Source organism: Salvelinus alpinus, chromosome 2 (genome assembly GCF_045679555.1).
Source record: "Salvelinus alpinus chromosome 2, SLU_Salpinus.1, whole genome shotgun sequence".
Lineage (NCBI taxonomy): Eukaryota > Metazoa > Chordata > Actinopteri > Salmoniformes > Salmonidae > Salvelinus > Salvelinus alpinus.
The window spans coordinates 79,384,161-79,410,090 of NC_092087.1; the positions used below are offsets into that span (position 1 = coordinate 79,384,161).

Genomic DNA, 25,930 nt, shown 5'->3' on the forward strand with positions numbered 1-25,930 from the left:
AACGAGGGAGGGACCTACACGAGAGCACAGAGGGGGAGGGAAGATCATTTCCTTTCTGTAGTGTACACGCCGCAAGAATACACCGGGATAAGGACGGAAAAAAATATAGGGAAGACGGTAAAGGAAATACCGCAGCCCCGTTGTCTTTTGTTTTGGGAATTCATCTAACACAGACCGGAAGACTAACATGGGGAGATGGTTCTTCAGGATTGACTTTCAATAACCCTCTCTCCATGCGAAAAAGTCTGGCGAGTAGACTGAAAAAGGCAATAGCAGTCAGGGAAGACATGTTTAGTGATTTTAGTCCTGCGCTTGAGGTAGGATGTTGATGTATTTTCGTAAAATAGTTCTGTCTCTGGCACAAATAAGGGGTCAACGGTGAATGGGCATATTATTCCAGGCACAGTATCATTATTAAGTAGTGTAGTTAATTACGTAGGTTAATAAAACGATGAAATAGCCTAGGCCTTCTGCAGACTGAATATTGCTGTAACGTTACATGACAAACGTTAGTAGGCTAGGCCTAAACACAAGGCTATGAACCGGTGAAAATTAACGTTAACTACTAATTTTGTATATAATTTATTTGTACCTGCATCGTATCAATGGCAGTAAGGGCAACACATTTTCAATTTTAAATTAACAAGTAGTTATTAGTTATATCGAATTTCTTGATCAGATTATACACATCTGATCATCTTTAATATCAAGGGTTGCATAACAGTGGATACATAGGGACAGACTATATAAAACCCCAATCGGTTTCTTACAAACATAATTTTGACCACAGAAAAGAGTTCGACAGAGGCCAAGGTAGAAAGGATAGGTGAAAATTCTAGCACTAGACCGGGAACATCAGGCGTTTTTAAATGTTAATGTCGACCGACGTAACATCAATCATGCTGCCTGTATCTCGGGCTATCATGGACCGGGATCGAGAGCTCCAGGACACAATGGCCGGGGTGCATCCCAACTCGACCGGGGCTTCTGGCGCAGCTGTCCGGGGAATGAAGCGAGGAGACCCAGGATCTGACGCGCAGACGTCGGCAGCTCTTGTGGAATCGGCCGGGGCAGAGTGCAAGCGTCCCCGGATTGACGGATCTGGAGTAGTCGCAGAGGTCGGCCAGGTGAGAAGGAACCGAGAGAGGAGTGGGCATTTGAATTACTCTGTTTTTCGAATTAATACGCCCACTGGCATGCTTTACAGCCAAAACGCAAAGCGCTGTTATAGATAGCTTTGATCTCAAACTGGTATTTTCATGTCATATAGGCTGCTAATAGCCTAATTATTCGCTACTGTAGACATTAAAACCACACACGGCACAGGAAACACCATGCTAACCCAAGCTATTTAATCTAGCACTCGAATGAGGTCGCTAGGCTAATTATCTTCCGACCATTTTAATCTATTTATTGGTGTGATTAATTAGCGTGTCGCCAGAGAGAGATCGGTGTACGAGTTGACCCACACAATAGCCAACTAGTAGTTTACGGTATCCTATCTGCATTTTAGCTCTCCGCGGACTCGACAAGCAACATATAGCCTATTAATATCGATGACTACGGAGGTTACTACAATGTTGCCATGTCTTTTGAAGTGTACTCAAAACTTTCATTTTCCTGAACCGATACAATGCTTCAGATGCCCTTTGTTATTGTAGGCCTATTCAACGACATGTTTACTTAGTTATGCAGGCTATGCCCTTTCTCCAGCGGTTACATTATTATACTCCGTCGAAAGCAGCGGCATTTGGCCTCTATCACTGAGAAAAGCATGTTTTCAAATAGCAGGAATGTAAACAAAAGTAACCTTTGTTATGCTAAAACAGTCGTACTTCGTCTGGCGTCTTGGTGTTAATAGTATTTGGTTTATAATGGGAGTGAAATGTTTGCGTGTGTGATTTTGGGGGGTTGGGGTGGGGGACCTTAAACAAAGACGTCCCATTCTATGACTGGGATACAATCACTGCCTGTTGTGTATTTAGTCCTTTAGTCCTACTGTAACAAGTCAAACCCACATGCTATAGTCTATTGCACTTGGCGGTGACATTTACCACTTAATGATGCAATTGATGGAACTGCCAATATCATCACAACAGATTTATTTCAACCAAATCAAATTGACCCGGCTACCCAGTAATTTTCAGTGTTGTCAAATCCCACATTTTCCACATCTCTAGAGAAATATATAGGCAGGATGTCACGTGACGCACTAAATGTATCATGTTGCATTAAGTTGCAGCGGGAAGTTAACCGATCCATCAGAAGGTAAAATGCCCTTCTCTCTGTCATTGTAAGTAGCGGTAATGGAGGGGAATTGGCCAGTTTGCTGCCCTCGTGTAATAGTGAGGGAGACTGTCTTTAGAGGCAGTTCACCACTATACTCTCCTACAGGGGTGCTGAAAGACAATCTTATAGCGTCTAATTCACTTAGAACAGACAGCATGGATGGAAGGTGGTGTGTATGTGCCTGCATTTGTGTGGGAGGGAGAGGTATGGTATTGGCTCCTAAAAAGGTATTGAAAGTCTGCGGGTTGGTCTAAGACCCCCCTCCTCCCTGGTAGATCTCTCCCCCACCCTGGTAGATCCCCTCCACCCCTCCCTGGTAGATCCCCTCCACCCCTCCCTCGTAGATCCCCCTCCACCCCTCCCTGGTAGATCCCCCTCCACCCCTCCCTGGTAGATCCCCCTCCACCCCTCCCTGGTAGATCCCCCTCCACCCCTCCCTGGTAGATCCCCCTCCACCCCTCCCTGGTAGATCCCCCTCCACCCCTCCCTGGTAGATCCCCCTCCACCCCTCCCTGGTAGATCCCCCTCCACCCCTCCCTGGTAGATCCCCCTCCACCCCTCCCTGGTAGATCCCCCTCCACCCCTCCCTGGTAGATCCCCCCTCCACCCCTCCCTGGTAGATCCCCCCTCCACCCCTCCCTGGTAGATCCCCCTCCACCCCTCCCTGGTAGATCCCCCTCCACCCCTCCCTGGTAGATCTCCTCCACCCCTCCCTGGTAGATCCCCCTCCACCCCTCCCTGGTAGATCTCCTCCACCCCTCCCTCGTAGATCCCCCTCCACCCCTCCCTGGTAGATCCCCCTCCAACCCTCCCTGGTAGATCCCCCTCCAACCCTCCCTGGTAGATCCCCCTCCACCCCTCCCTGGTAGATCCCCCTCCACCCCTCCCTGGTAGATCCCCCTCCACCCCTCCCTGGTAGATCCCCCTCCACCCCTCCCTGGTAGATCCCCCTCCACCCCTCCCTGGTAGATCCCCCTCCACCCCTCCCTGGTAGATCCCCTCCACCCCTCCCTGGTAGATCCCCCTCCACCCCTCCCTGGTAGATCCCCTCCACCCCTCCCTGGTAGATCCCCCTCCACCCCTCCCTGGTAGATCCCCCTCCACCCCTCCCTGGTAGATCCCCCTCCACCCCTCCCTGGCAGATCCCCCTCCAACCCTCCCTGGTAGATCTCCTCCACCCCTCCCTCGTAGATCCCCCTCTACCCCTCCCTGGTAGTAGGGAGCAGATTTGCCCTATCACCAGCAGTAAAGAGGCTTTTTTTCGCTAGGCTAACGGGATCACCGCTCATTCAGGAGGGGGCATTAGAACCACACTGATCCCTATCTACAGGGGGAGGATTAATCACACTGCATAATGCAGGCGGTAGAGCTTAGTATCATATTTTGGCTACAAAAGCTGGTGATGTACATTTATTGACATTGCTTTAAATTCCTATTGTCTATTGTAATCAATAGGCTTACACAGTATTATCATACAGACTGTTCGTTGTTACTACATTAGATTGAGTACTGTTAATAATTTTCCACTTAGTGAATACGTGGTACCGGTGCTGTGTTCTTATTCCCCTGGCCTGATGCCTCCATTAATATTTCAGCTGAAAGTAGGTTAAGAGATATTAAACGCTTCTTCCTTAAACGAGAGTGGCGCTAAGCTTTCCAAGAAATGACTTCATAAATGCATGCTTGCATTTCTCCAAATCTAACTTCTTTCCCCTTCCCGGCCTCACCCCCTCCCGGCCTCTCCCCCATGGGTAGGATGAATCATGGAAAGTGTTGTGTTATATGTGACGTTATTCTTTTTTAAGTCAAGTAACTGGACATGTCTCACACTCATCTCATTCTCGTTATCTCAACATTTCCGCTGTCTTTCTCTCCCTCTCTCATTCTGTCTTTCCCTCTACTGAGTGTTATCACAGAATGTTTGGCACACTGCTCATCACACCACATCATGACCTCTGACCTCTGGTTAAAGCCAGTAGAATGGGATGTGGTGGTAATGGTGATAAGCCATCCTTTTCCACCATCACACAACAGAGGACCGTCAGCCATGGCACACTTTGTCATAGACACTATTAAAGTTGGTGTGCGTGTCTCAAATGGGACCTTATTTCCTTACATAGTGCTCTACTTTTGACTATCGGTACCTATTCCCTAATAGGGAATAGTGTGCTTGTGCTGTTTTACACATTAAAGTCACAAAAGTCCTTCTCATTAATCTCATCTAGTTCTTCTCATTAATCTCATCTAGTTCAGTCATAACAATAAAAGCTCTAACCTGAATGGGTTTATCTGAATCGTACACTTATGAAGCTGCTATTTCATATTTTTACCCTGCAGCTGCATAGCTCTTTGAAAACCTCCTTCATATTTCACTTTGGCTGCAATCCAAAATGCATCGCTTAGAATAAGAACCGCAAATCGAGATGTTGGAGATGTCGAGGTTGTCGGATCCAATTTGATTCCGTATGCAGAGCTCCCTGCGTCTGTCACGCAGCGTACGACCCGGGTCCCTAACCTAATAGGGACATGCCTGGGGTGACAGCGGCCAGGATGAATGACTGGACTACAACATTAATGTAGGTGGAGGAGCACAGAGCAGCAGACCTGGGTTTAAAGCTATTTGAAATCTTTCAAATGCTTTGTGTGTTTGCTCTAGTCATGCCCGGAGAGACAGATGGGCCGGGTTTACACATTTGGGGCTATTCAATTGGTCCATTAAAGTCAGGCAAGCTCAATCAAGCAGAGATGAAATGGTTTGGAAATTGGAATGATTCTGAATAGTGTTTGAACCCAGGTCAGCAGAGTAGTGAGCAGCAGCACTCAGATGTACTTTTATTTCAGTCCGCCCGACCGAAATAGAATGAAACGTCAGCAAGAAAAATGTTCTCCTCTCCTGCTGTGAGTTTGAGAATATTTATTTAGTTTTGGTCCCATTTCTCTCCGAGAGGATGATGACGGTCTCCTCCACCAGGTTCACTGACTCAACCCCAAGTTGTTTATTTTGGGTTCTGTGTAGCAGGGGTTCATTTGTTATCTGTGTATTACAGGTCGACATTGTCTTGATAAACTGATCTAGCATCAGATTCTCCTGCCCCAGTTCTAGCATCAACCATCAGCAGGAACAGTTCAAACTGATCCAAGAGCTGCACATACAGGCAACATCCACTAAAACCAGTTAAAGCCCCTCTAAAAGCATAGGACTATAAGTGTAGGTTTTCTGTGTCAAGGGACAAGAATGGGAAGTATAGAGTTCTAGAATACACTATTGGATCCTCTGGCTGGCTATGGGGCTTAGAATGTAAGGGCTCTGTGTTTGAAATGGAGTCACATCTTCCTGGGTACCTCATGCGTTCTTGGCCCTCAAGTTCTTTGGGAAAAATGGAATAAAATTTGATGTGGTTTCAACTTGGAGTCGACTCCATAAGAAAGTGATCCTGTATCAAATGATGAGTGAATAACCAGGTGGCCTGTGAAATGAAAGAATCACCACTATACACACACTGGTTTTGGGAGGGCACTGGGTCCATGTGTACAAGGGATTACCACAATCCTGTGAACTGGTGATGTGAGTGAGAAACTTGGACCATTGGAAGTAACTGAACTCCTGTTCACGTTGACACACAAACACACACACACACCTTGCCCTTCTCAACCCATACCTCTGTTTTGGGTCCCTTTTCACCTTCATCAAGCCCTATCCCATTCCCTACCCCCGGAGTCCCCCTTTCCCCTCCCTTCTTTCACCATCTGTTGACTTCAAGACATCTTGTTACTTTCTCCTGATTGCTCTCTCCCTCTCACTCTCTTTTTCCCTCCTTGAGTTTGTCCTCTGCTTTTATTCAGCTTCTCCTCTAAACAGAAATAGCTCATTAATTTGTCCATTTGACAAAGACAGAAGGCATAAGTAGAAGTAGCATTTACATACTTGGATGGTTTCTTAAAAGGCTGCAGATGCTAGATGGAGTCACTCTAGTAGATTAGCTGTCATGTGTGGGGATAGCACAACTGGTGTGTGTGTATTTATGAAAGTATTTTGGGTCGTTGTGTGCGTTTTAGATTATAGCAAAGCTGTTATCCAGAGAGCATGCCTGTATGTGCGTGTCTGAATGTGAGCGAGAGTGTGTGTATATGTTTGTATTTATTAGTGTTTGTCTGAGTGGACATGTTCTGTTCAGCTCTCCTTTTCCCTCCTCCTCTACTCTCCTCTTCCCTCCTCTCCTCTTCCCTCCTCTACTCTCTCCTCTCTTCCCCCCCCCCTCTCCTTTTCCCTCCTCGTCTCCTCCTTAAGGAAATTAAGTGCATGACTCTGCTTATGTATGACTTACTGTCTTTGTTCTTGTCTGCATCCCAAATGGCACCCTATATAGTGCACTGCTCTGACCAGGGCCATAGGCACTTTGTAGGGAATGCGGTGCTATTTGGGACGGAGTCCTCGTCTCCTTTGGACAGTTTTCTTTTTAACCCTATTCCTATTTCTCTCTCTCTTCGTCTAGCCCGGGTTCCTCCCTCACTTTCCACTCCTCCCTCCTTTTCATCCCTTCATTCTCCTCGATCGCCCTCCTTTTTTTTGAGCTTTTCCAGAAATATTTATTCCAGATGTGTTTTTACCGTCTCGCCCCGGCCCTCCCCCCATAGATCTTTCAACATAATTATCCGATTTCGCGGTGCCCCTTAAAAAATGTGTCTGGATTATTGCATGTCTGCCTTCATGACTACAACACAGTTCGGGGAATTTACCCTCCCTTTCAAATAGATGTTTATACTTTATTCATGTTAGTCAGGCTTCTAAAAGGTAATTAATAATTTACTGTTGCCTCAAAAGTCTGTTCTCGCTAAGTACATTTTTGGCTCTCCAGGACACTTACTCAAACGGCAGTGAGCGAGCGTAGCAGCTCTTCTCTCTACTTTCTACTTTTGAATCCCATAAAAAGTATTGTGATGGAGTGTTTTGTGTAACGGCGCCTGTGGCTTGAGGTAGATGGCTACGGCGCTCATTGTGAGGGCTCAAGCTGTGATGCGCGCGGAGCAAAGTGTTCCCTCCGGGGACAACACAGGCGAGGGACATTGGTTCCAGATGAAAGGGAGATGAGGGGGAGGGATGGCGGGAGGAGAAAAACAGAAATGAGAGATGGTTTTGATGTAGCGATACACAGACACAGCTATGCCTACGTATTTTATTCCTCTCAAACCGAGCGTATAGTAATTAATGTAAAACCAACTCATGCCGTATTTTGATAGAACACACTGCATAAATGCCAGTACATGGTGTTACAAGTGTATGTTTTATAACAGACAGTCGCAGCTTAATTAACATCGGGTAACCTAACATTAACTGATAGCACAATGGGGGTAGAGGAGAGCTTAATGAGGACACTAGGCAATTACTCACCAAATATTTGGTAGCTAGTCTACATCTCTCTCTTTCTCTTGCAACACCACCCCCACCAATTATAACAGAGCAAATAAATGAGAGGAATCTGACAGTGGGTTGCATCAGGGCAGATGATGTGAGGGAGGCAGTATACTCCATGACACTTGTGACCTATTTCTGATTTCAGCGCCACGGTGAGTCTCTCTCTCTTTTTTCTTCCCCTCCTCCTCCCTCGTTCTTTCTCTTTCTCTCCCTGTCCTCTTATCTCTCCTAACTAACACACAATAGCTCCACTGGCGTGAGAGGAAGAGGACACACCAGGACATTGAGTGGAGGAGCTAGCTAGAGGGGTGTGTGAGGCACAGGCAGAATTAATTTGATTAGTGTGGCCATTAATGCATCAATTAACTGGAACATGGAATATACTGGTGAGGAGAGAGGGATGATTGGCTGGAAAGAGAGAATAAAGGAGTGAAGATCATACAACTTAAAACGGACACACAAAAACGGGTCAAATGTTGATGTAAAAAATGATAATAATTGGTGACCTTTGTGTAGTTGGTGACCTTTTTGTTTTCGGCCAGACAGACTAAATACATTTTTCTTGTTTTTAAAAGTCTGCGCTCTTCTCTTTCAGAACAATGACCCCCTGACCCTTGGTTACCATGGATACCCAACCCACAGTCAGGTAAGACTACAGTCTCCTTAACGTAAATCCATACATGTGAGACATTTGCATATTGTATGATATATTTTCATTATCTTACGTCCTCCATTGTCCTCTTCCATATATGGGCAAGGACATATTGAAGTTATTTTCTAAGCTCTTCAAGCCACAAGGTGGTGATGTGGATGCAGATCATTTCTGATTGGGAGCCTGACAACTTCATATAAGGGAAAGGGGGATACCTCGTCAGTTGTACATCTGAATGCATTCAACTGAAATGTTTCTTCCAACCCCTCCTGAATAACCTTCTCTATATACGTTTACTCTTTGTAAATAGGGCTTTACATTAGGTATATGGTTGCTCTCTAGGTTTATTTTTATTTCCTGTTTGCCCTTGGATAGCCATAAAATATGGTAGGAATTTCAATTCAATATCAAGATAAGCACATAAATATGGCATGGATGATGTAGTAGAGCTGTCCTGCCAGTAGCTTCACATTCTCCCTCACCATTCTATAACATAATAGTTTGTTTTGAGTATATACTACAGCGTTTTGCCTATATGCTCATATATATATATTATGTATGTGGTCCCGTGTGGCTCAGTTGGTAGAGCATGGCGCTTGCAACGCCAGGGTTGTGGGTTCATTCCCCACGGGGGGAACAGGATGAATATGTATGAACTTTCCAATTTGTAAGTCGCTCTGGATAAGAGCGTCAGCTAAATGACTTAAATGTAAATGTATGTACAGTTGAAGTCGGAAGTTTACATACACCTTAGCCAAATACATTTAAACTCAGTTTTTCACAATTCCTGACATTTAATCCTAGTAAAAATTCAGTCTTAGGTCAGTTAGGATCACCACTTTATTTTAAGAATGTGAGATGTCAGAATAATAGTGTAGAGAGTGATTTATTTCAGCTTTTATTTCTTTCATCACGTTCCCGGTGGATCAGAAGTTTACATGCTACCAAATACTAATTGAGTGTATTGCCTTTTTTTAATTGTTTAACTTCGGTCAAATGTTTCAGGTAGCCTCCCACAAGCTTCCCACAATAAGTTGGGTGAATTATGGCCCATTCCTCCTGACAGAGCTGGTGTAACTGGGTCAGGTTTGTAGGCCTCCTTGCTCGCATGTGCTTTTTCAGTTCTGCCCACAAATGTTCTATAGGATTGAGGTCAGGGCTTTGTGATGGCCACTCCAATACCTTGTCTTTGTTGTCCTTAAGCCATTTTGCCACAACTTTGGATGTATGCTTGGGGTCATTGTCCATTTGGAAGACGCATTTGCGACCAAGATTAACTTAGTGACTGATGTCTTGAGATGTTGCTTCAATATATCCACATAATTTTCCTACCTCATGATGCCATCTATTTTGTGAAGTGCACCAGTCCCTCCTGCAGAAAAGCACCCCTACAACATGATGCTGCCACCCCGTGCTTCACGGTTGGGATGGTGTTCTTCGGCTTGCAAGCCTCCCCCTTTTTCCTCCAAACATACGATGGTCACTATGGCCAAACAGTTCTATTTTTGTTTCATCAGACCAGAGGACATTTCTCCAAAAAGTACGATCTTTGTCCCTATGTGCAGTTGCAAACCGTAGTCTGGCTTTTGCTATGGTGATTTTGGAGCCGTGGCTTCTTCCTTGCTGAGCAGCATTTCAGGTTATGTTGATATAAGACTCGTTTTACTGTGGACATAGATACTTTTGTACCTGTTTCCTCCAGCATCTTCACAAGGTCCTTTGCTGTTGTTCTGGGATTGATTTGCACTTTTCGCACCAAAGCACGTTCATCTCTAGGAGACAGAATGCGTCTCCTTCCTGAGCGGTATGATGGCTGCGTGCTCCCATGGTGTTTATATTTGCGTACTATTGTTTGTACAGTTGAACGTGGTACCTTCAGGCGTTTGGAAATTGCTCCCAAGGATGAACTAGACTTGTCGAGGTCTACAAGTTTTTTTCCTGAGGTCTTGGCTGATTTCTTTTGATTTTCCCATAATGTCAAGCAAAGAGGCACTGAGTTTGAAGGTAAGCCTTGAAATACATCCACAGGTATACCTCCAATTGAATCAAATTATGTCAATTAGCCCATCAGAAGCTTCTAATGACATAATTTTCTGGAATTTTCCAAGTTCTTTAAAGACACAGTCAGCTTATTGTATGTAAACTTCTGAATTGTGATACAGTGAAATAATCTGTCTGTAAACAATTGTTGGAAAAATGACTTGTCATGCACAAAGTAGATGTCCTAACTGACTTGCCAAAACTATAGTTTGTTAACCAGAAAGTTATGGAGTGGTTGAAAAACGAGTTTTAATGACTCCAACCTAAGTGTATGTAAACTTCCGACTTCAACTGTATGTATGTATGTATAATTATTTTATTTAGAAAAAAAATTCGGGGTCTTTTTCAATGTAAACTTGAACCAGATAATAAAGTATTTGCCACCGCTGCTGAAATAAATCCTAGTGGAAACACTACTAACTGAGATACAAACTGTTTGTGTGTGTACCCTGCAGTCAACACAGCCCATATGACAGTAAAAACAATACATAGGGTTCTACCTCATAAATGTGTGTGTTTTTGTGTGTACCGTATGTCCAGTGTGTTTACCTGGGTGTGTTTTAGAGGCTGATTGTGTTATTAGGTGGTTTAGTTGGTGTTGTTAATCCTCAGATCATCCTCCATTCATCCTCCATGCTCTTTCCATAATCCCCTCATCCCTCTCTCTTTATCCCCCGCTCCCTCGCACTACGGATGTCGTGTAACATCGTTGGAATTAGAATTACTAGAATGGGTATTCCCATTCCACTATCTATATATCTCTATATCCTTGGTTGTTGTTCTGCGGCCAAATAGAAGAATACAGACAGTCCTCATGTCCACTTACTGTATACCCCTGTGTAGTGTGGAATGACAGCTAAAGGAAAACAATGGCATGGTATCTTTTAACTGAAAATACCTAGAATTTGTCCATTCTTAAATGACTCTTGCTCAAGGAAGCAGTATAGAGGAAAAAGCCATTTGGACCACGGCGGTATCGTGAGGGGATGTTGGCCTGAAGAGGTTAAAAACATGAGACGATGACAAGTCGCTCACAGAGCCCCCCGGGGTAGAGCTGCTAAACTGTCACTGACAGCATGAGACGAGGTGATCAAAGACTTTCCGATGGAAGAGCCTAGAGAGTGTCACGCAGGAGACGGAGAGAGAGTGTGAGAAAAACAGAAAGGAGAGGAAGGAGGGAAACAAAGCTTCTGTTCTCTCTTTAGTCTCCCAGTGGTGCGAGCAGCCCCAGTTTAACTCACCTACATGGAGAGAAAGAGAACAGGGGGGAGGGAGATACTGCGACACGGAGGGAGAGAGGGAAGTAGGGGAGGGGAAAGTTTGCAGGTGTGACAGCAAGGGAAAGGAGGCGTCGTAAGGGGAGGGGAGGAGGAAGGGTGGCTGGGGAGCATCAGGCTATCTGGGTGAGAGAGGGAGAGAGAGAGAGAGGGATGAGCAGTGAACAGGCAACAGCACGACAGAGAAACAGAAGGCTGGGGGTGGAGGGAAGGAAAGCACAATAGAGAAAAAAAGTGAACGAGGGAGAGTGACAGGGACAGAGAGAGCGGCGGAGGTGGGGAGGGGGGATTGGCATGGTATACGGAGCAAGCGAGGGAAGAGGAGGGAGATTTTGAATCTGTGAAGAGCGACAGATAGACGGGAGAGTGAGCTGGAGAGGGGACACGTACTCGGATAGAGAGGAGGAAAGGAGAGCGAGGATAAACGGATATTTCAAGTTTTTGCACAAATACGATGATGGGACTGTACTATCCTTCCGTGTTGTCGGTGAGTTCCTATCTTGAAGTGCAAGGCTTATTCTACTGTGTTTCGGTTGCTATTTTTAAAGGAACAACAATTAAATTACATAAACTAGGTTTGTCTGTTCTTTAGCAGCAGCGATTTCTTCATTCAGCGCAAATGCCAAGCGTTGTGTTTGACCCCTTTTACTTGAGCGGTGTGCTAGTGAGGCCATTTCATGCATGGCTTTCCACCAAATCATCAGTCAGAAGCGTCGGTAAATAGGAAATAGACACTGGGATACTGCACTGCACTAGGAGAGGGACAGAGATGGGAGCCTTTGAAGATGGAATCTGTATTATAATATGCTGTGTGAGCTTTGCTGTACCGTATTGTCATGGCATCTGTTCTCTTGCCCTGGGCCTCTAGTGCTAACAGATACGTTCACTGGCTACATTTGTACTCTGGCTTCTCAATTCATGCTTCGTAGCATTTATGTTTATATGCAGCACATATGGACGGGAATATTTGTTCCTGCAATTCTGGAGAACAGGGAAAGGGATGTGTATGTGTGTGAGAGAAAGATGACCGCGTAAGTACAGGCCTCTAGCCTGCACTGTCCTCGGGATCTGAGTACGCCGCAAGACATGCTTGGGAATAGGAGGGAGGGGAGTGGGAATAGGAGGGAGGAGAGTGGGAATAGGAGGGAGGAGAGCAAAAGAAGGTAAATAAATTCTGCAGCTGTCTGTATACGTATGCTTTGAGCGAAAGGGACAGGTGCCCCAAGAACATTTGTCTCTCTCTCGCTCTGTCGGTCTCTCTGTCTGTCTGTCTCTCTCTGTCTTTCTCTCTCTTTCTTCTCAACCAATACTGCCTCACTCTCTAATCTCTCTGAGAGACTCTCTCTCTCTCTCTCTCTCTCTCTCTCTCTCTCTCTCTCTCTCTCTCTCTCTCTCTCTCTCTCTCTCTCTCTCTCTCTCTCTCTCTCTCTCTCTCTCTCTCTCTCTCTCTCTCTCTCTCTCTCTCTCTCTCTCTCTCTCTCTCTCACACTTTGTTGAAGGTCGAGACTCTCGCGTGTGTGTCAGACTATCGTCATATCATTATATTGGAGGGGTGACTCAGTGGTCCCATCAGTGTGTTCCACCAGTGTCTGACTGACTACCCTGGTTAGTGCTCAGCCTGCATTCATGCGTTGGCCTGTACACTTCTTTCAGCAGTACCTTTGAATCCTGCTCCCTTTACTGTTTGACCTCTTTTCCCTGTGCCTCTCCCTGGGGCCCTAGCAGCTGTTATCTCAATGTTTTCCTTTAAGAGCCCCAGAAAGAGGGGGATGGGACGGAGAGAGGGGAAACAGTAGAATGTAAATTGAAATGAAAGGTGACAGACAGCCCACCTTTTGTCTTTGCAGGAAGGCCCATAGGAGTCATAGTTGTTCCTAAAGGATAGATTATACACAGATGGACTGATAGAGAAATGTATATGGATAAGGGAGGTAGATGGGTGTAGACATATAATCTAGACAGTGAGATCGATAGCTCACCGGATAAAGCTAGTTTGTTGCGTGACGTAATAGAATGCTGAATCGCTGACATTGCAGTTCTGTGGATCCAAAAGTTGCAATTCACTTGAAAGGGGGATTGTGTTTGTTTGTGGAGAAGCACTGGCACAGTAATTTATAGCTTCTGTTTTAAGGTGTGCTTTTACTACAGAGCTATTTGTGCTAATAGGGATAGCCTAGCACTGAGAGAAAGAGAGAGGGTTGGAGAAATAGAGAAATATTTGCAGAGCCCCACCCAAGCGTGTGCCCTAAGGCATGGGAGAGACGCCTACCTGGCTCACACACACACACACACACACACACACACACACACACACACACACACACACACACACACACACACACACACACACACACACACACACACACACACACACACACACACACACACACACACACACACACACTTAAACTATGGAGGTCAAAAGCTCTTGACATTCTTCAAAGGCCTACAGTACCGGTGATTTATGATTCTGCCCCCTTTCTTCAAAATGGTCTATTAGTGTTGTTGCTATGACGACCATTCATTGTTCGAGGTAGGCGTGAAGTGTCACTAGGAAGTGTAACAACTTTGCACAGGCCCACATGGGCATGAAGCATACACAGTGTCCTGAGCCATGCTTCAAATGTAATAACAATGGATTATGTAATGGGTACGGTTAACACTGCAAAACCGTTCTACTGTTGGGATTGTGGAAGTCTTCTTTGTGGAGGTCCATTTTGAATGTCCATTTGTATCCACTCTATGGCAGCGCTAAACTGATTTGCTATTGAAAACTAATGATGCACTTTCCAAAGGCGGGCAGGATGTGAAATCCAACAAGCCTAGCTCCAACCGCTCAGTGCACAGTGTGATTGACCGTACAACGGTCATCTAGGCACTAGCTTATGTACACACATGAACACGTTGGCCATGTGAGAGTCAGATTGGTATTGAGCACTCCGTGTCTTCTGAACAAGACAAACTAGTTCCAGGGTCAATGACAATGTGTTAGAAGAGGAGGAACGTCATATGTAGTGTCAATAGACTCCTGTTTGTGTGTTCACCTGTGTGTGTTTGTTTGTCTGGGGCTGCGTGCGTAGTTGCATGGTTGACAAGCGGTACGGTAAAGCAATATTGACCGACAGATATTGTCAACCATGTCTGTCTTGAATGTGTACCTTTTCATAAAGAGTTGTACCCGGAGCCCAACAGACCATTAATACCAGACACAATACAGGAGAGATGACAGAGAACGTGGTGTGCACGTGATAATCTGGAGCATGCATAAGACCCTACAAGGAAATGGATGTGGGGGCGGAGTGAGAGGGTCTTCATGACAAGCAGACATGTTACCCTATAAGGAGATGTGGAGTGGGAGGAGTTTACGGGGCGAGCTAATGTTCTGTTGCTACGAGGCTGCCTGGCAGCGAGGTTGACTGGGGGGGGGGGGTGGATGCAAGGGTCCCGTCTGGATTTAATGAAGCGTAAAAAAAAAAAAGGGTGGAGTTGAGGGGGAGGACAGGGAGAACAGCAGCAGCAGGAGGAGAGCGAGTGGGAGGGAGGAGAGTGATGGGGAGAGGGGGCGGCTTAGGAGGATGGAATTATTTAACAAGGAAGGAAGGGAAGGGTTTCTTCTACTGTTCTTTATGTTAGGAATGTATAGATAGCTGGTAAACGTGCCAAGAATGTAATAAATAGTATTTTGAATTGTATACTGTTAAGTTCCGTGTCTAATGTACTGACAACAGAACTGCACCTTTCAATTTCTGCATCATTTACAGTTCAGTAGTATCCATTGAATGTCACCTACCCCCATTCTTCATACACTCCAGTTCTGTAGAATTAGGCTGTAGACTTATGCCATACACCCATTAGACAAAGAGGTCCCTGAAAAGTCATTATTCATGTCAAAAGGCCTAGATCTGGCCTGGTTAGCCGCGGTTATCTACACACGCGCACACAGTGACACTGCTGCAGTCAGACGGGGCAGAGGAGTCCATTTTCTAACATGCCAGGCTCCTCAAACACACTAGCTAGCCGGCGCTAACTGACCCGAAAGTAAGTCAGCTGCAGCTACTGCCTCTGAATCACAGGCTCCGCTGAACTGACGGCATAAGCTTACACAACCAGGGACACACACACACAAGTTTACAAGTGTGTGCTGACAAGATGCGTGACACATATCTGTCTACAGGACACTCCGCATCAGAGTGACAATATCTCTCCCTCTCCCCGTCCCGCTCTTTCGCCATCCATCCCTCTCTCAGCCATCCCCCTCTCCGTTACGCAATCTATGTATGTATTCAGCAGATGCTCTTCTCCTGAGAGAATGACAAAGCAAGTTAGTCTAAATCACACAAGGCCTGACAGACCAGGAGACCATATTCCAGTTGATGCCCACGGGGCTCTGGTCAAAATAAGTGCACTATACAGGGAACAGGGCTCCATTTGGGAGATACCCATGGTGTGCAGTATCAGGGCTGTGGATGGCCTGTGTGGAAAATGGAACATTAATATTCTCTTTGAAAGGTCATGCAGTCGTTCAGCTAAAATGGAAGGCTCAAGGTTGCTCTATTTTTCTGTTTCGGTTTGGCAGAATTGAAAAACAAATCAAGGGAATAGAATGGGATATTATTTGCCAATATTTTAGCTTCAAGGCTTTCTCCAAGTCTACATAGAACAAGCCACGGTTAGAAACATGTACAGTGGGAAAGGAGCTTGGGGTTTGCCCTGGGTTATTTTTCTTTATTTTTCTGTTCTGTAAGAATCAAAATGACCCAGGCTTGCCCAGCGTCCCCAGCTTGTCACAGGTGCAAGGCAGCGAAAGGTCAGGAGCTTAAACAGATGGCACACACACACACACACACTCTGTCCTAACACTCCCTCAGGGATTCTGGATGTATTGTACTACACAGCAGGAAAACGCTTCACCCCATCACACACACAGACACAGACACAGACAGATGTTGTGTTTAGATATCACACCATTATTGCTATATCAACTGATGCTTGTCATTATCTATAAACAACATCACAAGTTGTCAGCTAGCTAGCAACAATGACAAGAAGCTGACATTCTTTTTTTCTTGCAAAAATATTTTTACCCCCTTTTCCGTGGTATCCAAATGTTAGTAGTTACTGTCTTGTCTCATTGGTACAACTCCCGCACGGACTCGGGAGAGGCGAATGTCGAGAGCCTTGCGTCCTCCGAAACACAACCCAACCAAGCCGCACTGCATCCAACCGCACCAATGTGTCGGAGGAAACAATGTACACCTAGTGACCTGGTCAGCGTGCATTGCGCCCGGCCCGCCACAGGAGTCGCTAGTGCGCGATGAGACAAGGATATCCCTGCCGGCCAAACCCTCCCTAACCCGGACGACGCTGGGCCAATTGTGCGCCGCCCCATGGGCCTCCCGGTCGCGACAGAGCCTGGGCTCGAACCCAGAGTCTCTGGTGGCACAGCTAACGATGCAGTGCCTTAGACCATTGCGCCACCCGGGAGGCCCCAGAAGCTGACATTCTGATAGTTTTCTTGTTATTGATTTTACATTGAAGTCATTTAGCAGACGCTCTTATCGAGAGCGATTTACAGTAGTGAATACATAAATTTTCGTACTGGTCCCCCGTGAGAATCGAACCCACAACCCTGGTGTTGCAAGCGCCATGCTCTACTAACCGAGCCCCACGGGACCACGGTTGTGATATCATGTCTTCTTTAGACTCATTTCATGTGAATGCTAATATGGCAAAACATTTGCTAGCTAGCTAACCTACAACTAACAATGTATTTGAGAGACAACAAGAGCTCATTGTGCAAATGGATTTGTTTTCAATAAACATTTGGAGACTATATATAGTTATATGTTGTCAACAATCTAAGCCAAACCCGTTTCTAGCAGTCTGATATAGTAAATGAATGAAACATGTTGAATCTAGTATTTCATGGATTAGTAGCAGAACTTTTCTGTCAGTCTTCACCTCTCCTGTCCTTTCCCTCTCCATATCCCATCCCCCTTTCCTCTCCTCCTCTTGTCTCTCCGTCATCTCTTTCAGCACTCTCACCATTTCCATTTAGGGTAGCGATGCCCCTCTGCCAGTAAGCTAGGAATGCACTCGAGTGTGTGTGTTTATGAGAGTATTTTGGGTAGTTGTGGGCATTAGATTATAGCACAGCCGTTATCCAACAGTCAGCCTTTGAATGTTTAGGCATGTGGGCGTTTGCGTGTCAGAGTTAGTGTGTTGAGGTGTGTGTGTGTCTGTCTGTGTGTGGGCGTCGCCATCCATTGTGCTGCTTCTCTGTGTGGAAGCTGCTGACCCCCTCAATAATAGATGGGCCTGTAGTGAATATTTAATGGACAACAGTACACACACACACACCGGGGGGGATGGAAATATAATATCCGTGCCTGTAAGCCTTTTAAACTGAACCTCTTGGGAAAGTGGTCTTACCCCTAGTGATGTTCTCTCCGGCTCTCTCTCCGGCTCTCTGTCGGTAAAGGAATACGCTGGAGTTTAGCCAGCCAGTTACTTAAGACCACTCACCTCTCTCTCTCTCTCCCTCCTACCCACCCTCAGGGCTCTCAGGATGCAGCAGGTGGTCAAGAGGGTCTCGTCCCCCCATCCTTCTCCACCTTCCCCCCTCCTCCCCCTCCGCCCCCCCAGAACGGCTTGGCCCTGGAGTACGGGGCCAGTCTGTACGCCGCAGGGGCCATCCAGGGGTCGGTGGAGGCCGGACAGGCAGGCCTTAACACCCCGACAAGCGTCCCAAACAGCTTAACAACCCACGTGAGTTTGTTGGCTTTTTTATTTGCACAAACTTTACAAGTGAGTTTGTTTCACGCTGTGAATGATGGAGTAAGTGTCTATTAAATCCCTACTTTCTCTCTCTCTCTCTCTGTGTGTCTCTCTGCCTCTCTCACTCTTTCTTTCTCACAACAGTCAGATGTGTCGTCACAGATTGATACCCAGTTGGTGGTTACAGGAGGAGGTGGTGGCGGGGGGTCCGTAGGGGACGACTCAGAGAAGGGGACCCCCAAACGCCTCCACGTCTCCAACATTCCCTTCCGCTTCAGAGACCCTGACCTCCGGCAGATGTTTGGGGTACGAGACCAGGAACATTGTCCTTTTCCCCCATCCACAACCCTGACATTCTAGTTAGTGATTAAAGGAGCAATCTGTGATTGCTACATCCATTTTAGGACTTTTTAAATTAGTGTTTTAGTAAAACTTCCTTAACATGGAGCAGGGAAATGAGCAGAGAATTAAGAGAGGCACTAAGAGGAATAGAACTGATCATTAAAAAGTACAGCGTGATTTCTGCTAGTTTATATGTCCGGTACGATACTGACGCCTTGTGTTCAATTTTTGTATTTCATTTTCAATGCAGTAGTTTACAGTGCCATGCTTATTGATGCTGCCACCCCCCCTTTTTTTCTCCCTACAGCAATTTGGAAAGATCCTCGACGTAGAGATCATATTCAACGAGAGAGGATCGAAGGTATGACATGTACACATCAAAATACCAAACCTGTTCATTTTAAGTTACATAATACTCTGCACAGAATGGACATAGCTTACGCATATTTCTTCATCTCCCTTATCCTTCTCTTATATTCCAACCCTCTCGTTTTCTCTCCATCCCCTTCTCTTTCCATCCTAAACCCCATTCCCTCTAGGGTTTTGGCTTTGTGACGTTTGAGACGAGCGTGGACGCTGAGAAGGCCAGAGCCGCTCTCCACGGAACTCTGGTGGAAGGACGCAAGGTTGAGGTAATTTACCCTCCAAGAACGGTGGCCATTTTGTTTTTCGTCTTTGTCCCATGTTCAGCAGTGAAATGAGGTCCGGTTGGCTTAGTATGCTTTTCCATCTCCAGTTGAACTGTCTGAAATGGTTTCGGGGAGTCTGTTTGTGTTTAGTGTTATAACCCCCTTCCAGCATGGTGCGGTGGTGCCTCACAGAAAGATTGATACGCACAATGTCTTGGTTTTACATCACGTCCTGTTTCGTACGCTGTCCATTTGCACGTTTTGATCTTCAGCTTTATGGGTCTGCCTGGATTGCAAAGCATGCTGGGTGGTTTGGCAACAAAATGGTCTGGGAACAGTGTTTCCACATGAAACCTTTACACACTGTGCCTCTGGACGCTGCTTATGACACAGCATGCGAGAGGGCGTTTTCTCTGCTGCACCCCTTCTTTATATCCCTCATCACCATCACTACCACGATCAGAATCCGGGCTTTATTGGTGTTCACTATTTTAGAGGGGATGTTCTCCCTCTCCTCTCTTCCTTATTTTCTTCTTCTGACAAACAACCATGCTTGCTTGTGTTTGTGAGATTCTCTTGCATGGGCTACCGATCGTGTTTCAGAAGACCAGTCAGGTGATGTGACGTCATAAAAGACGTCTTTCCCCTACATTCAGATACCTGTGTGCTTGATTGTGAGTCAGTGCACAGTATTGAAGTAGTATTGAAGTAGTATTGAAGTAGTGTGATTACGTTGCTGTATGTTGACATTGCTGCATGCATTAGGTGTTGGCAGGTATTGGTATGAGACTGCCCTGAGGGAGTGTGGTGGTGAAGTGTTTGATCTGCTGCTTATAGATTCACTGGTGATTTTTGGGGTCTATATATCACTCATTAAATAAAGGCAACCCACACCTCATACCCTCACTTGCATCCCCCTTTTCCAAGAGTAATACCTGGTGTAATGGGAATGAGTTTCGCTGCGATGCCTCTGTTTTTCTTTGTCAGCATGACTTGGAAGATCTTGGAAGGGAAACACCTCATGCTCTGCCATCGCTTTGGCTCTTGGTTTTAGATCCATGCTTTATTTTGAGCTCTTCTGCATGCTTTCAACTGTTATGCACTCTTATGTTGTGTGAATGTGGGCGTAAACGTGTGGGTGAGAAAGAGAAATACAGGGGGAGAGAGAGAGATGGAGAGAGTGAAGAGTGACGATGATACGGCTGTCTTCCTCTCCTTTCCCCCCTTTTCTGTTCTGCTCCATCTCTTTCTCCACTCTTTCTCTATCTTCATGCCGGTCGGTCTGTCTATCCTTTTTTGTCTCTCTCCCCTTATATCAACCTGTGTTTGTTTGTGACCCTCCACAGCTGTCCATATTAGGCTTGGGCGGTATCCAGATTTTCATACCGTTCTACCTGCCATCCCAGGATTTACGGTATTACCGGCATAGCACACAAGGGGCACTAAAAACGCAAAAAAAAGCCCATTGGGCGTCTATTACTAGAATGCTAACAACAAACTAATTGCAAATCCAGCTCATAAAGTTATACAGTCATAGCTCGTAGCTACCGAATGTCATTTTCGTTGCGTGTGGACTTGTACAAGCGAAGGTGAACGAGAGACATTGTGCAAACGAACAAAGTTGTGACGCATGCTTTTCTGAAAGAAGATCCAGCATGTGTACATCCAGCAGAGGTGAGAAGAACGGAGGAGGAAACCACCTGCTAGTAGGAAGCACAGGGAAATAATGCCAGCTGTACAGATAACTAACTCTTTGACTTCTCACACACGGCAGAAAGCCGTTCTAAGATATCTGATGGCAAACATTTCGTAGTGAATTGTATGAGTAACTTCATCACCTCGTGCGGCGCACCACGGTGACTGGCCGATAGATATACAACGCTATGGTCTCACCAACTCCCGCTGTCTCCCGTTGTGCCGTTTACCAGAGGTGGGACCAAGTCATTGTTTTACAAGTCACAAGTAAGTCTCAAGTCTTAGCACTCAAGTCCCAAGTCATGACAGGCAAGTCCGAGTCAAGTCTCAAGTCTTTAACTTAGAGTTTCGAGTCCTAAACTAGTTATAATGTACTCTTCACCAAATGTAATACCATTTCATATTTTAACGAGTAATAGTTAGTATATTATATTTACGCAATTCATGAATGCTTTTAAAAATAACTATTTTTTTATTATAGGTATATTATAAACGTTATATTTCCATGGAAATACATGGGTAGCCCCCCCCCCCTCCCCCCCCCAATAGTGATCGAGTATTGAGGATCGCTGTCGGGCGATGTAGGCTTGTACACAATCGCCCAACCGATTTAGGCTACCAACTGCCTAGCCAGCCATTTACAAACAAACACTTGACCGGCTCAACTGTTCTGGGGAACTGCGGTAAACTTCAGAACGTAAAATAATGTGACCTGTGAAATGAAGAACGCAATCTGCTTTATCGCCGAACGTATTGCACAAGTTGACGGCAGGTATTAACTTAAAAAGTTACTACAAATATTCACATTTATTGAAAAACTTCAAATAAATGTTTTTGCGAGTATTGGAAAAAAACATCCTGTGGCTTTTTCCAAATACCCTAGTATACGGTATAAATGGTATACTGCCCAAGCCTAGTCGATATACCTCTCTCTCCGTCTGTCCATTCTCCTTTTTAAGTGTACTACAATAGAGTATTGTTATGTGCAGTGTTGTTGTTTTTTACAACAACAAAAAAGTTATATCTATTACTTCTTTCAACATGAATGAATTACTTTACTTATTACTCCCTGGGAAAAGTAATTAGTTACACTACTCTTTATTACTTTTGTGTTACACCCCAAAACGTTGCGCTTCCTCACTCAGTGTAAACAACACTCAATGTAAACAAAGTCAACGTTACCCTACGTAGGCCTATACACCAAAACAATTAGCCTAATAATAACAGACACAATATCTACTGTGGATAAGGGCAGCATTTCCCCTACTACATACCCAGCTACGAGCTGGTTCAGCTCTCCCTGGGTTACAGCCTGTCCCCCTGAACCATTGGAATCAAACCTTGGTTGTTTGGATGAGGTAGGCCCACAGTCATCTTCAGCAGCAGTGTCAGGTGTTTCTCACCTGGGCAGAGATGACATTTTACTGTGTTATTCTTGTCATCTTGTCCTACCAAATTAACGTAATGGTAGTACTTCCACGCTGGGAAAGTAAGTGTTTTAGACGCTGTCTGCCAGTTTTCCATCGCCCTCACTTAAGCAGTTAGTAGTAGTGTGTGCATGCGTAAACAGGAACTTGGTGAGAGGATAAAAAAAGAATAACTGTATATATATTGCGCCAACAGAGAGAATAATAATCTCACACATTTATTTGGATCAATAAATGTAATAGGAAGGGAATGATAACAAAAATAACTGTTATATTATTACTCCAACTTGAACAAAAATAACTGTTATATTATTACTCCAACTTGAACAGTAACTCCGATATATTACTCGTTACCACAAAAAGTATTATTATTACTGTAGCACGTTACTTTGTAAGGCGTTACCCCCAACACCGGTTATGTGTTGAAATGTTGTTAGAATATCAGTGAAAGCTGGGCAGTGACTTCGCCATGACCCATAGGCTTCTAGATTGATCCCTCAACTGTCCCTCTCTGTCTCCCACATGTGTATGGCTGTATCTGCTCATTTGTATTGGGTATTTGTAGTAGTTACATCAATAGAGGTCAGCTTTATGTCAAAAGGTGACCAATCACCAGTGACATCACTTCATGACATCACTTCCTCTGTGTACCTCAGAGTGGGGATGGTTGCTTTTCATCACCTCATTGGTTGTTTTTGTTTTGGTTAATTTCTTATTATATTTTCTCTATTTCCCCCTGATGATTTCTGTGTTGTTGTTGTCAGTCTCCACGGTAACCGCTCTCGTGCCCTCACACCGTTTCCCCAGCAATGGTAAGTTGTGTACACATGGCATCATTTTTGAATGACCCACCCCCATCCGCCAAATAAAGATAAAGTGCACCCTACACACAAAAAAATACAATGAAAGCGTCCTTGACCCGGCAGGGTTTGATCGAAAGGATCTGATTGGCTAATCCTGTGATTGATTGTGGAGCTGGCGAATACAATGCTGATTAGAAACCAATGGCATTTGACCGCATGGCCTTCCAGACTCTTTCTGTAACATTAAGATAACCTGATATAAAACGCATCTGCAAGCGCAACTGACTACCACTTTATGCATTAATTCCATTCACCACTCTAACTGCATTCAAACATTAATTCTAGAGCTATTTACTTCCTGCATGGTTGACTATCTCTTGTCGTCTGTATCATATAGTGCCACTGTCATCTCTATGTTATGTATTAGCTACCTTTTCTTTAGTGAGTACCAAACGGTAGATTGCTTTAATTCAATAGCATTTTGTTTGGTACATTAGTAGTGGTTTGGCATGATAATGCATGAATGCGTTGTTGTAGAAGTCAGTCTTGGTAACTAGACAGTAGGTTTTGTGCGCTGGCTGTAGTTGTCGATGTCGAAGGGCAGAGTAGTCTATTCTTCACATTAAAACGAAGGTAAAATGACACTTTGTACAAGCTAAGGATATGCAACTGATATAGAGTACATAAAATACTTCAAACTAGTTACCTATGGAGACCACCGCTAGAGAGAAGATCAACTTGAAACCATCATCAGTATCACATCTGACTCTCAATAGGATTGTATTTAATTGGATTATGTGCCCAGACTTTTATTTTGTTCATGAGGAGTTTCTTTTTAAAAATGTTGAGCAATGGTTTGGTTTTGGATGGTGTGTTATATTGGTGTCTGCTTCTAGTGATTTGTAGTGCGACACTGAATTGCAATGCCTGACATTGTTTCACGGTCATGGTTTGATTTGGTTTTTGAGGAATGACATTTGCATCCCCCCCATCCTCTATCTCTGTATTCTGTCCTCTCTCTCCCTCTCTGTCTCATCCCTCTCTCTCTTCCAGCTCATGTATTGGATCTTATATGTAGGCAAACGGTTAGACGTTTCTTCTTTGTTTTGATTCGTTTGTTCCGCATCTTGGTATTTGTTTTTTTGTTCATGAGAAAAATTATTTTTGCATTTCTTTCTCTCTCACTCTCTCTTTACCTCCCATCATTTATGTGTTCCCATGTATTTTAATGTGGACTGGCTATTCTTCCTGCATCCCGCTCTCTCTTCTCCCCCTCTCTCTGTATGATGTGTGTGACTTGATTGGGAGGGCTGCCAGAATGTTTTGATTGGTCTATATATACTGCATCTGATGCTTGCTGATTGGCTGGTTTGGCTCACCTTCTGGTCATGTGATGCGCTCTTGATTGACTGGCTGCGTGTAATCTGTGAATGACCTGTTCAAGTGATGAAACGTTTTGCATCGTGTTCAACAGAAGCTTACTTCACCCTCTCTTTTCCCTCTTTTTAAAGGTAGCAATGCCTGGAATGGTCTTGGATTTCTTTTGAATGCCTTAATCTGAAATGTTTTTTATTTTTGTTCTGTGTGTGTGTGTCAATGGTTAAATTATTGTGAACACTCACAAATTCCTAGTTTTTTATCCTTCAAAAGAACGCATGTATCAATCAATTACCATCACTTTACATCAGAAAAATGAACCTCTTATCCAAGCGTAGACACTACTGTCACTTTTTCAATTCATACGACTCACGTAGCAGATAAATGTTGTACAAAAAAAGTACAAACATCTTTTTTTTTTTACTAATCTCAATTTATTTGCGTTAGTTACATATGTATTAATAATCTGAGCTTGTAAAGTCATAGCCAGTTCTAAGTGTATTGACGCACTCATATTTCAAATATCTAGGGCCTATTTGTTCCGGTAGTACTGAAGGTTATGTTGGTGCCTGTACTGTGTGGTTTGGGCATAGAAATAGAATAAATAGAACGGGTGTCCCCATTCAAGTCAGTGATGGTATAATGGGTGGACTGTCGGCCATTGCGTGTGTACCCATAAGACCAAAGCAGTAAGTAAAAGCAGGAAGTGTACCCATCAATCTGTGCTGTGATGTTTTTTTAAACTGACATTACAAAAAATACAGTACATTCCATTGCATGAGCCACATCACAACATCAGTTAGCATTATTTGAATGAACAGTCTACATTATCATGTAAATGATTACATCACAGTACTAGGCAGATATTGTGAGTGTGCCCTTGAGTTTAACAGTGAGTTTTCAGGGTTAGAGGTTCCAAGCCTGTTCTATTAATTCTATTTCTATGGGTTTGGGTATACAGGAGGAGCCCATGTTGTTTGTGCATGGAGCAGGCGTGTGTTTGTCCCTCAGGTCCGGTGTGACCCCTCGTCGTGTTGTCTTGACCTCTGACCTCTCTCTGACACCCAGGTCAACAACGCCACAGCCAGGGTGATGACCAATAAGAAAATGGTCACCCCATATTCTAATGGAGGAGAGGGGCTCGCCGCTCTACCTTATGGTAAAGATAATATTGCTGGTTATAACTACTGAATATGACCAATACGATAG

The 25,930-nt window shown here is 44.7% G+C and overlaps 1 protein-coding gene across 5 annotated transcripts in view; it reads left to right on the top strand.

Annotated features, from left to right (window-relative positions):
• The window catches only part of LOC139567874 (RNA binding protein fox-1 homolog 2-like), a 35,676-nt gene continuing 9,746 nt past the window's right edge, over positions 1-25,930 (top strand). The window contains exons 1-7 of one of the 5 annotated variants that reach the window (XR_011673476.1): positions 1-1,127; positions 8,298-8,348; positions 18,230-18,439; positions 18,593-18,754; positions 19,098-19,151; positions 19,330-19,422; positions 25,790-25,880. Coding sequence is in view for 4 of the 5 variants with exons in the window: in XM_071389466.1 (XP_071245567.1) it covers positions 870-1,127; positions 8,298-8,348; positions 18,230-18,439; positions 18,593-18,754; positions 19,098-19,151; positions 19,330-19,422; positions 25,790-25,880 (919 nt within the window). In the remaining variant the exon portion in view is untranslated. Of the gene's footprint in view, positions 1,128-8,297; positions 8,349-11,814; positions 12,159-18,229; positions 18,440-18,592; positions 18,755-19,097; positions 19,152-19,329; positions 19,423-25,789; positions 25,881-25,930 lie in introns of those variants that run through there. The other 4 variants (XM_071389466.1, XM_071389465.1, XM_071389467.1 and 1 more) reach the window with 4 other exon arrangements.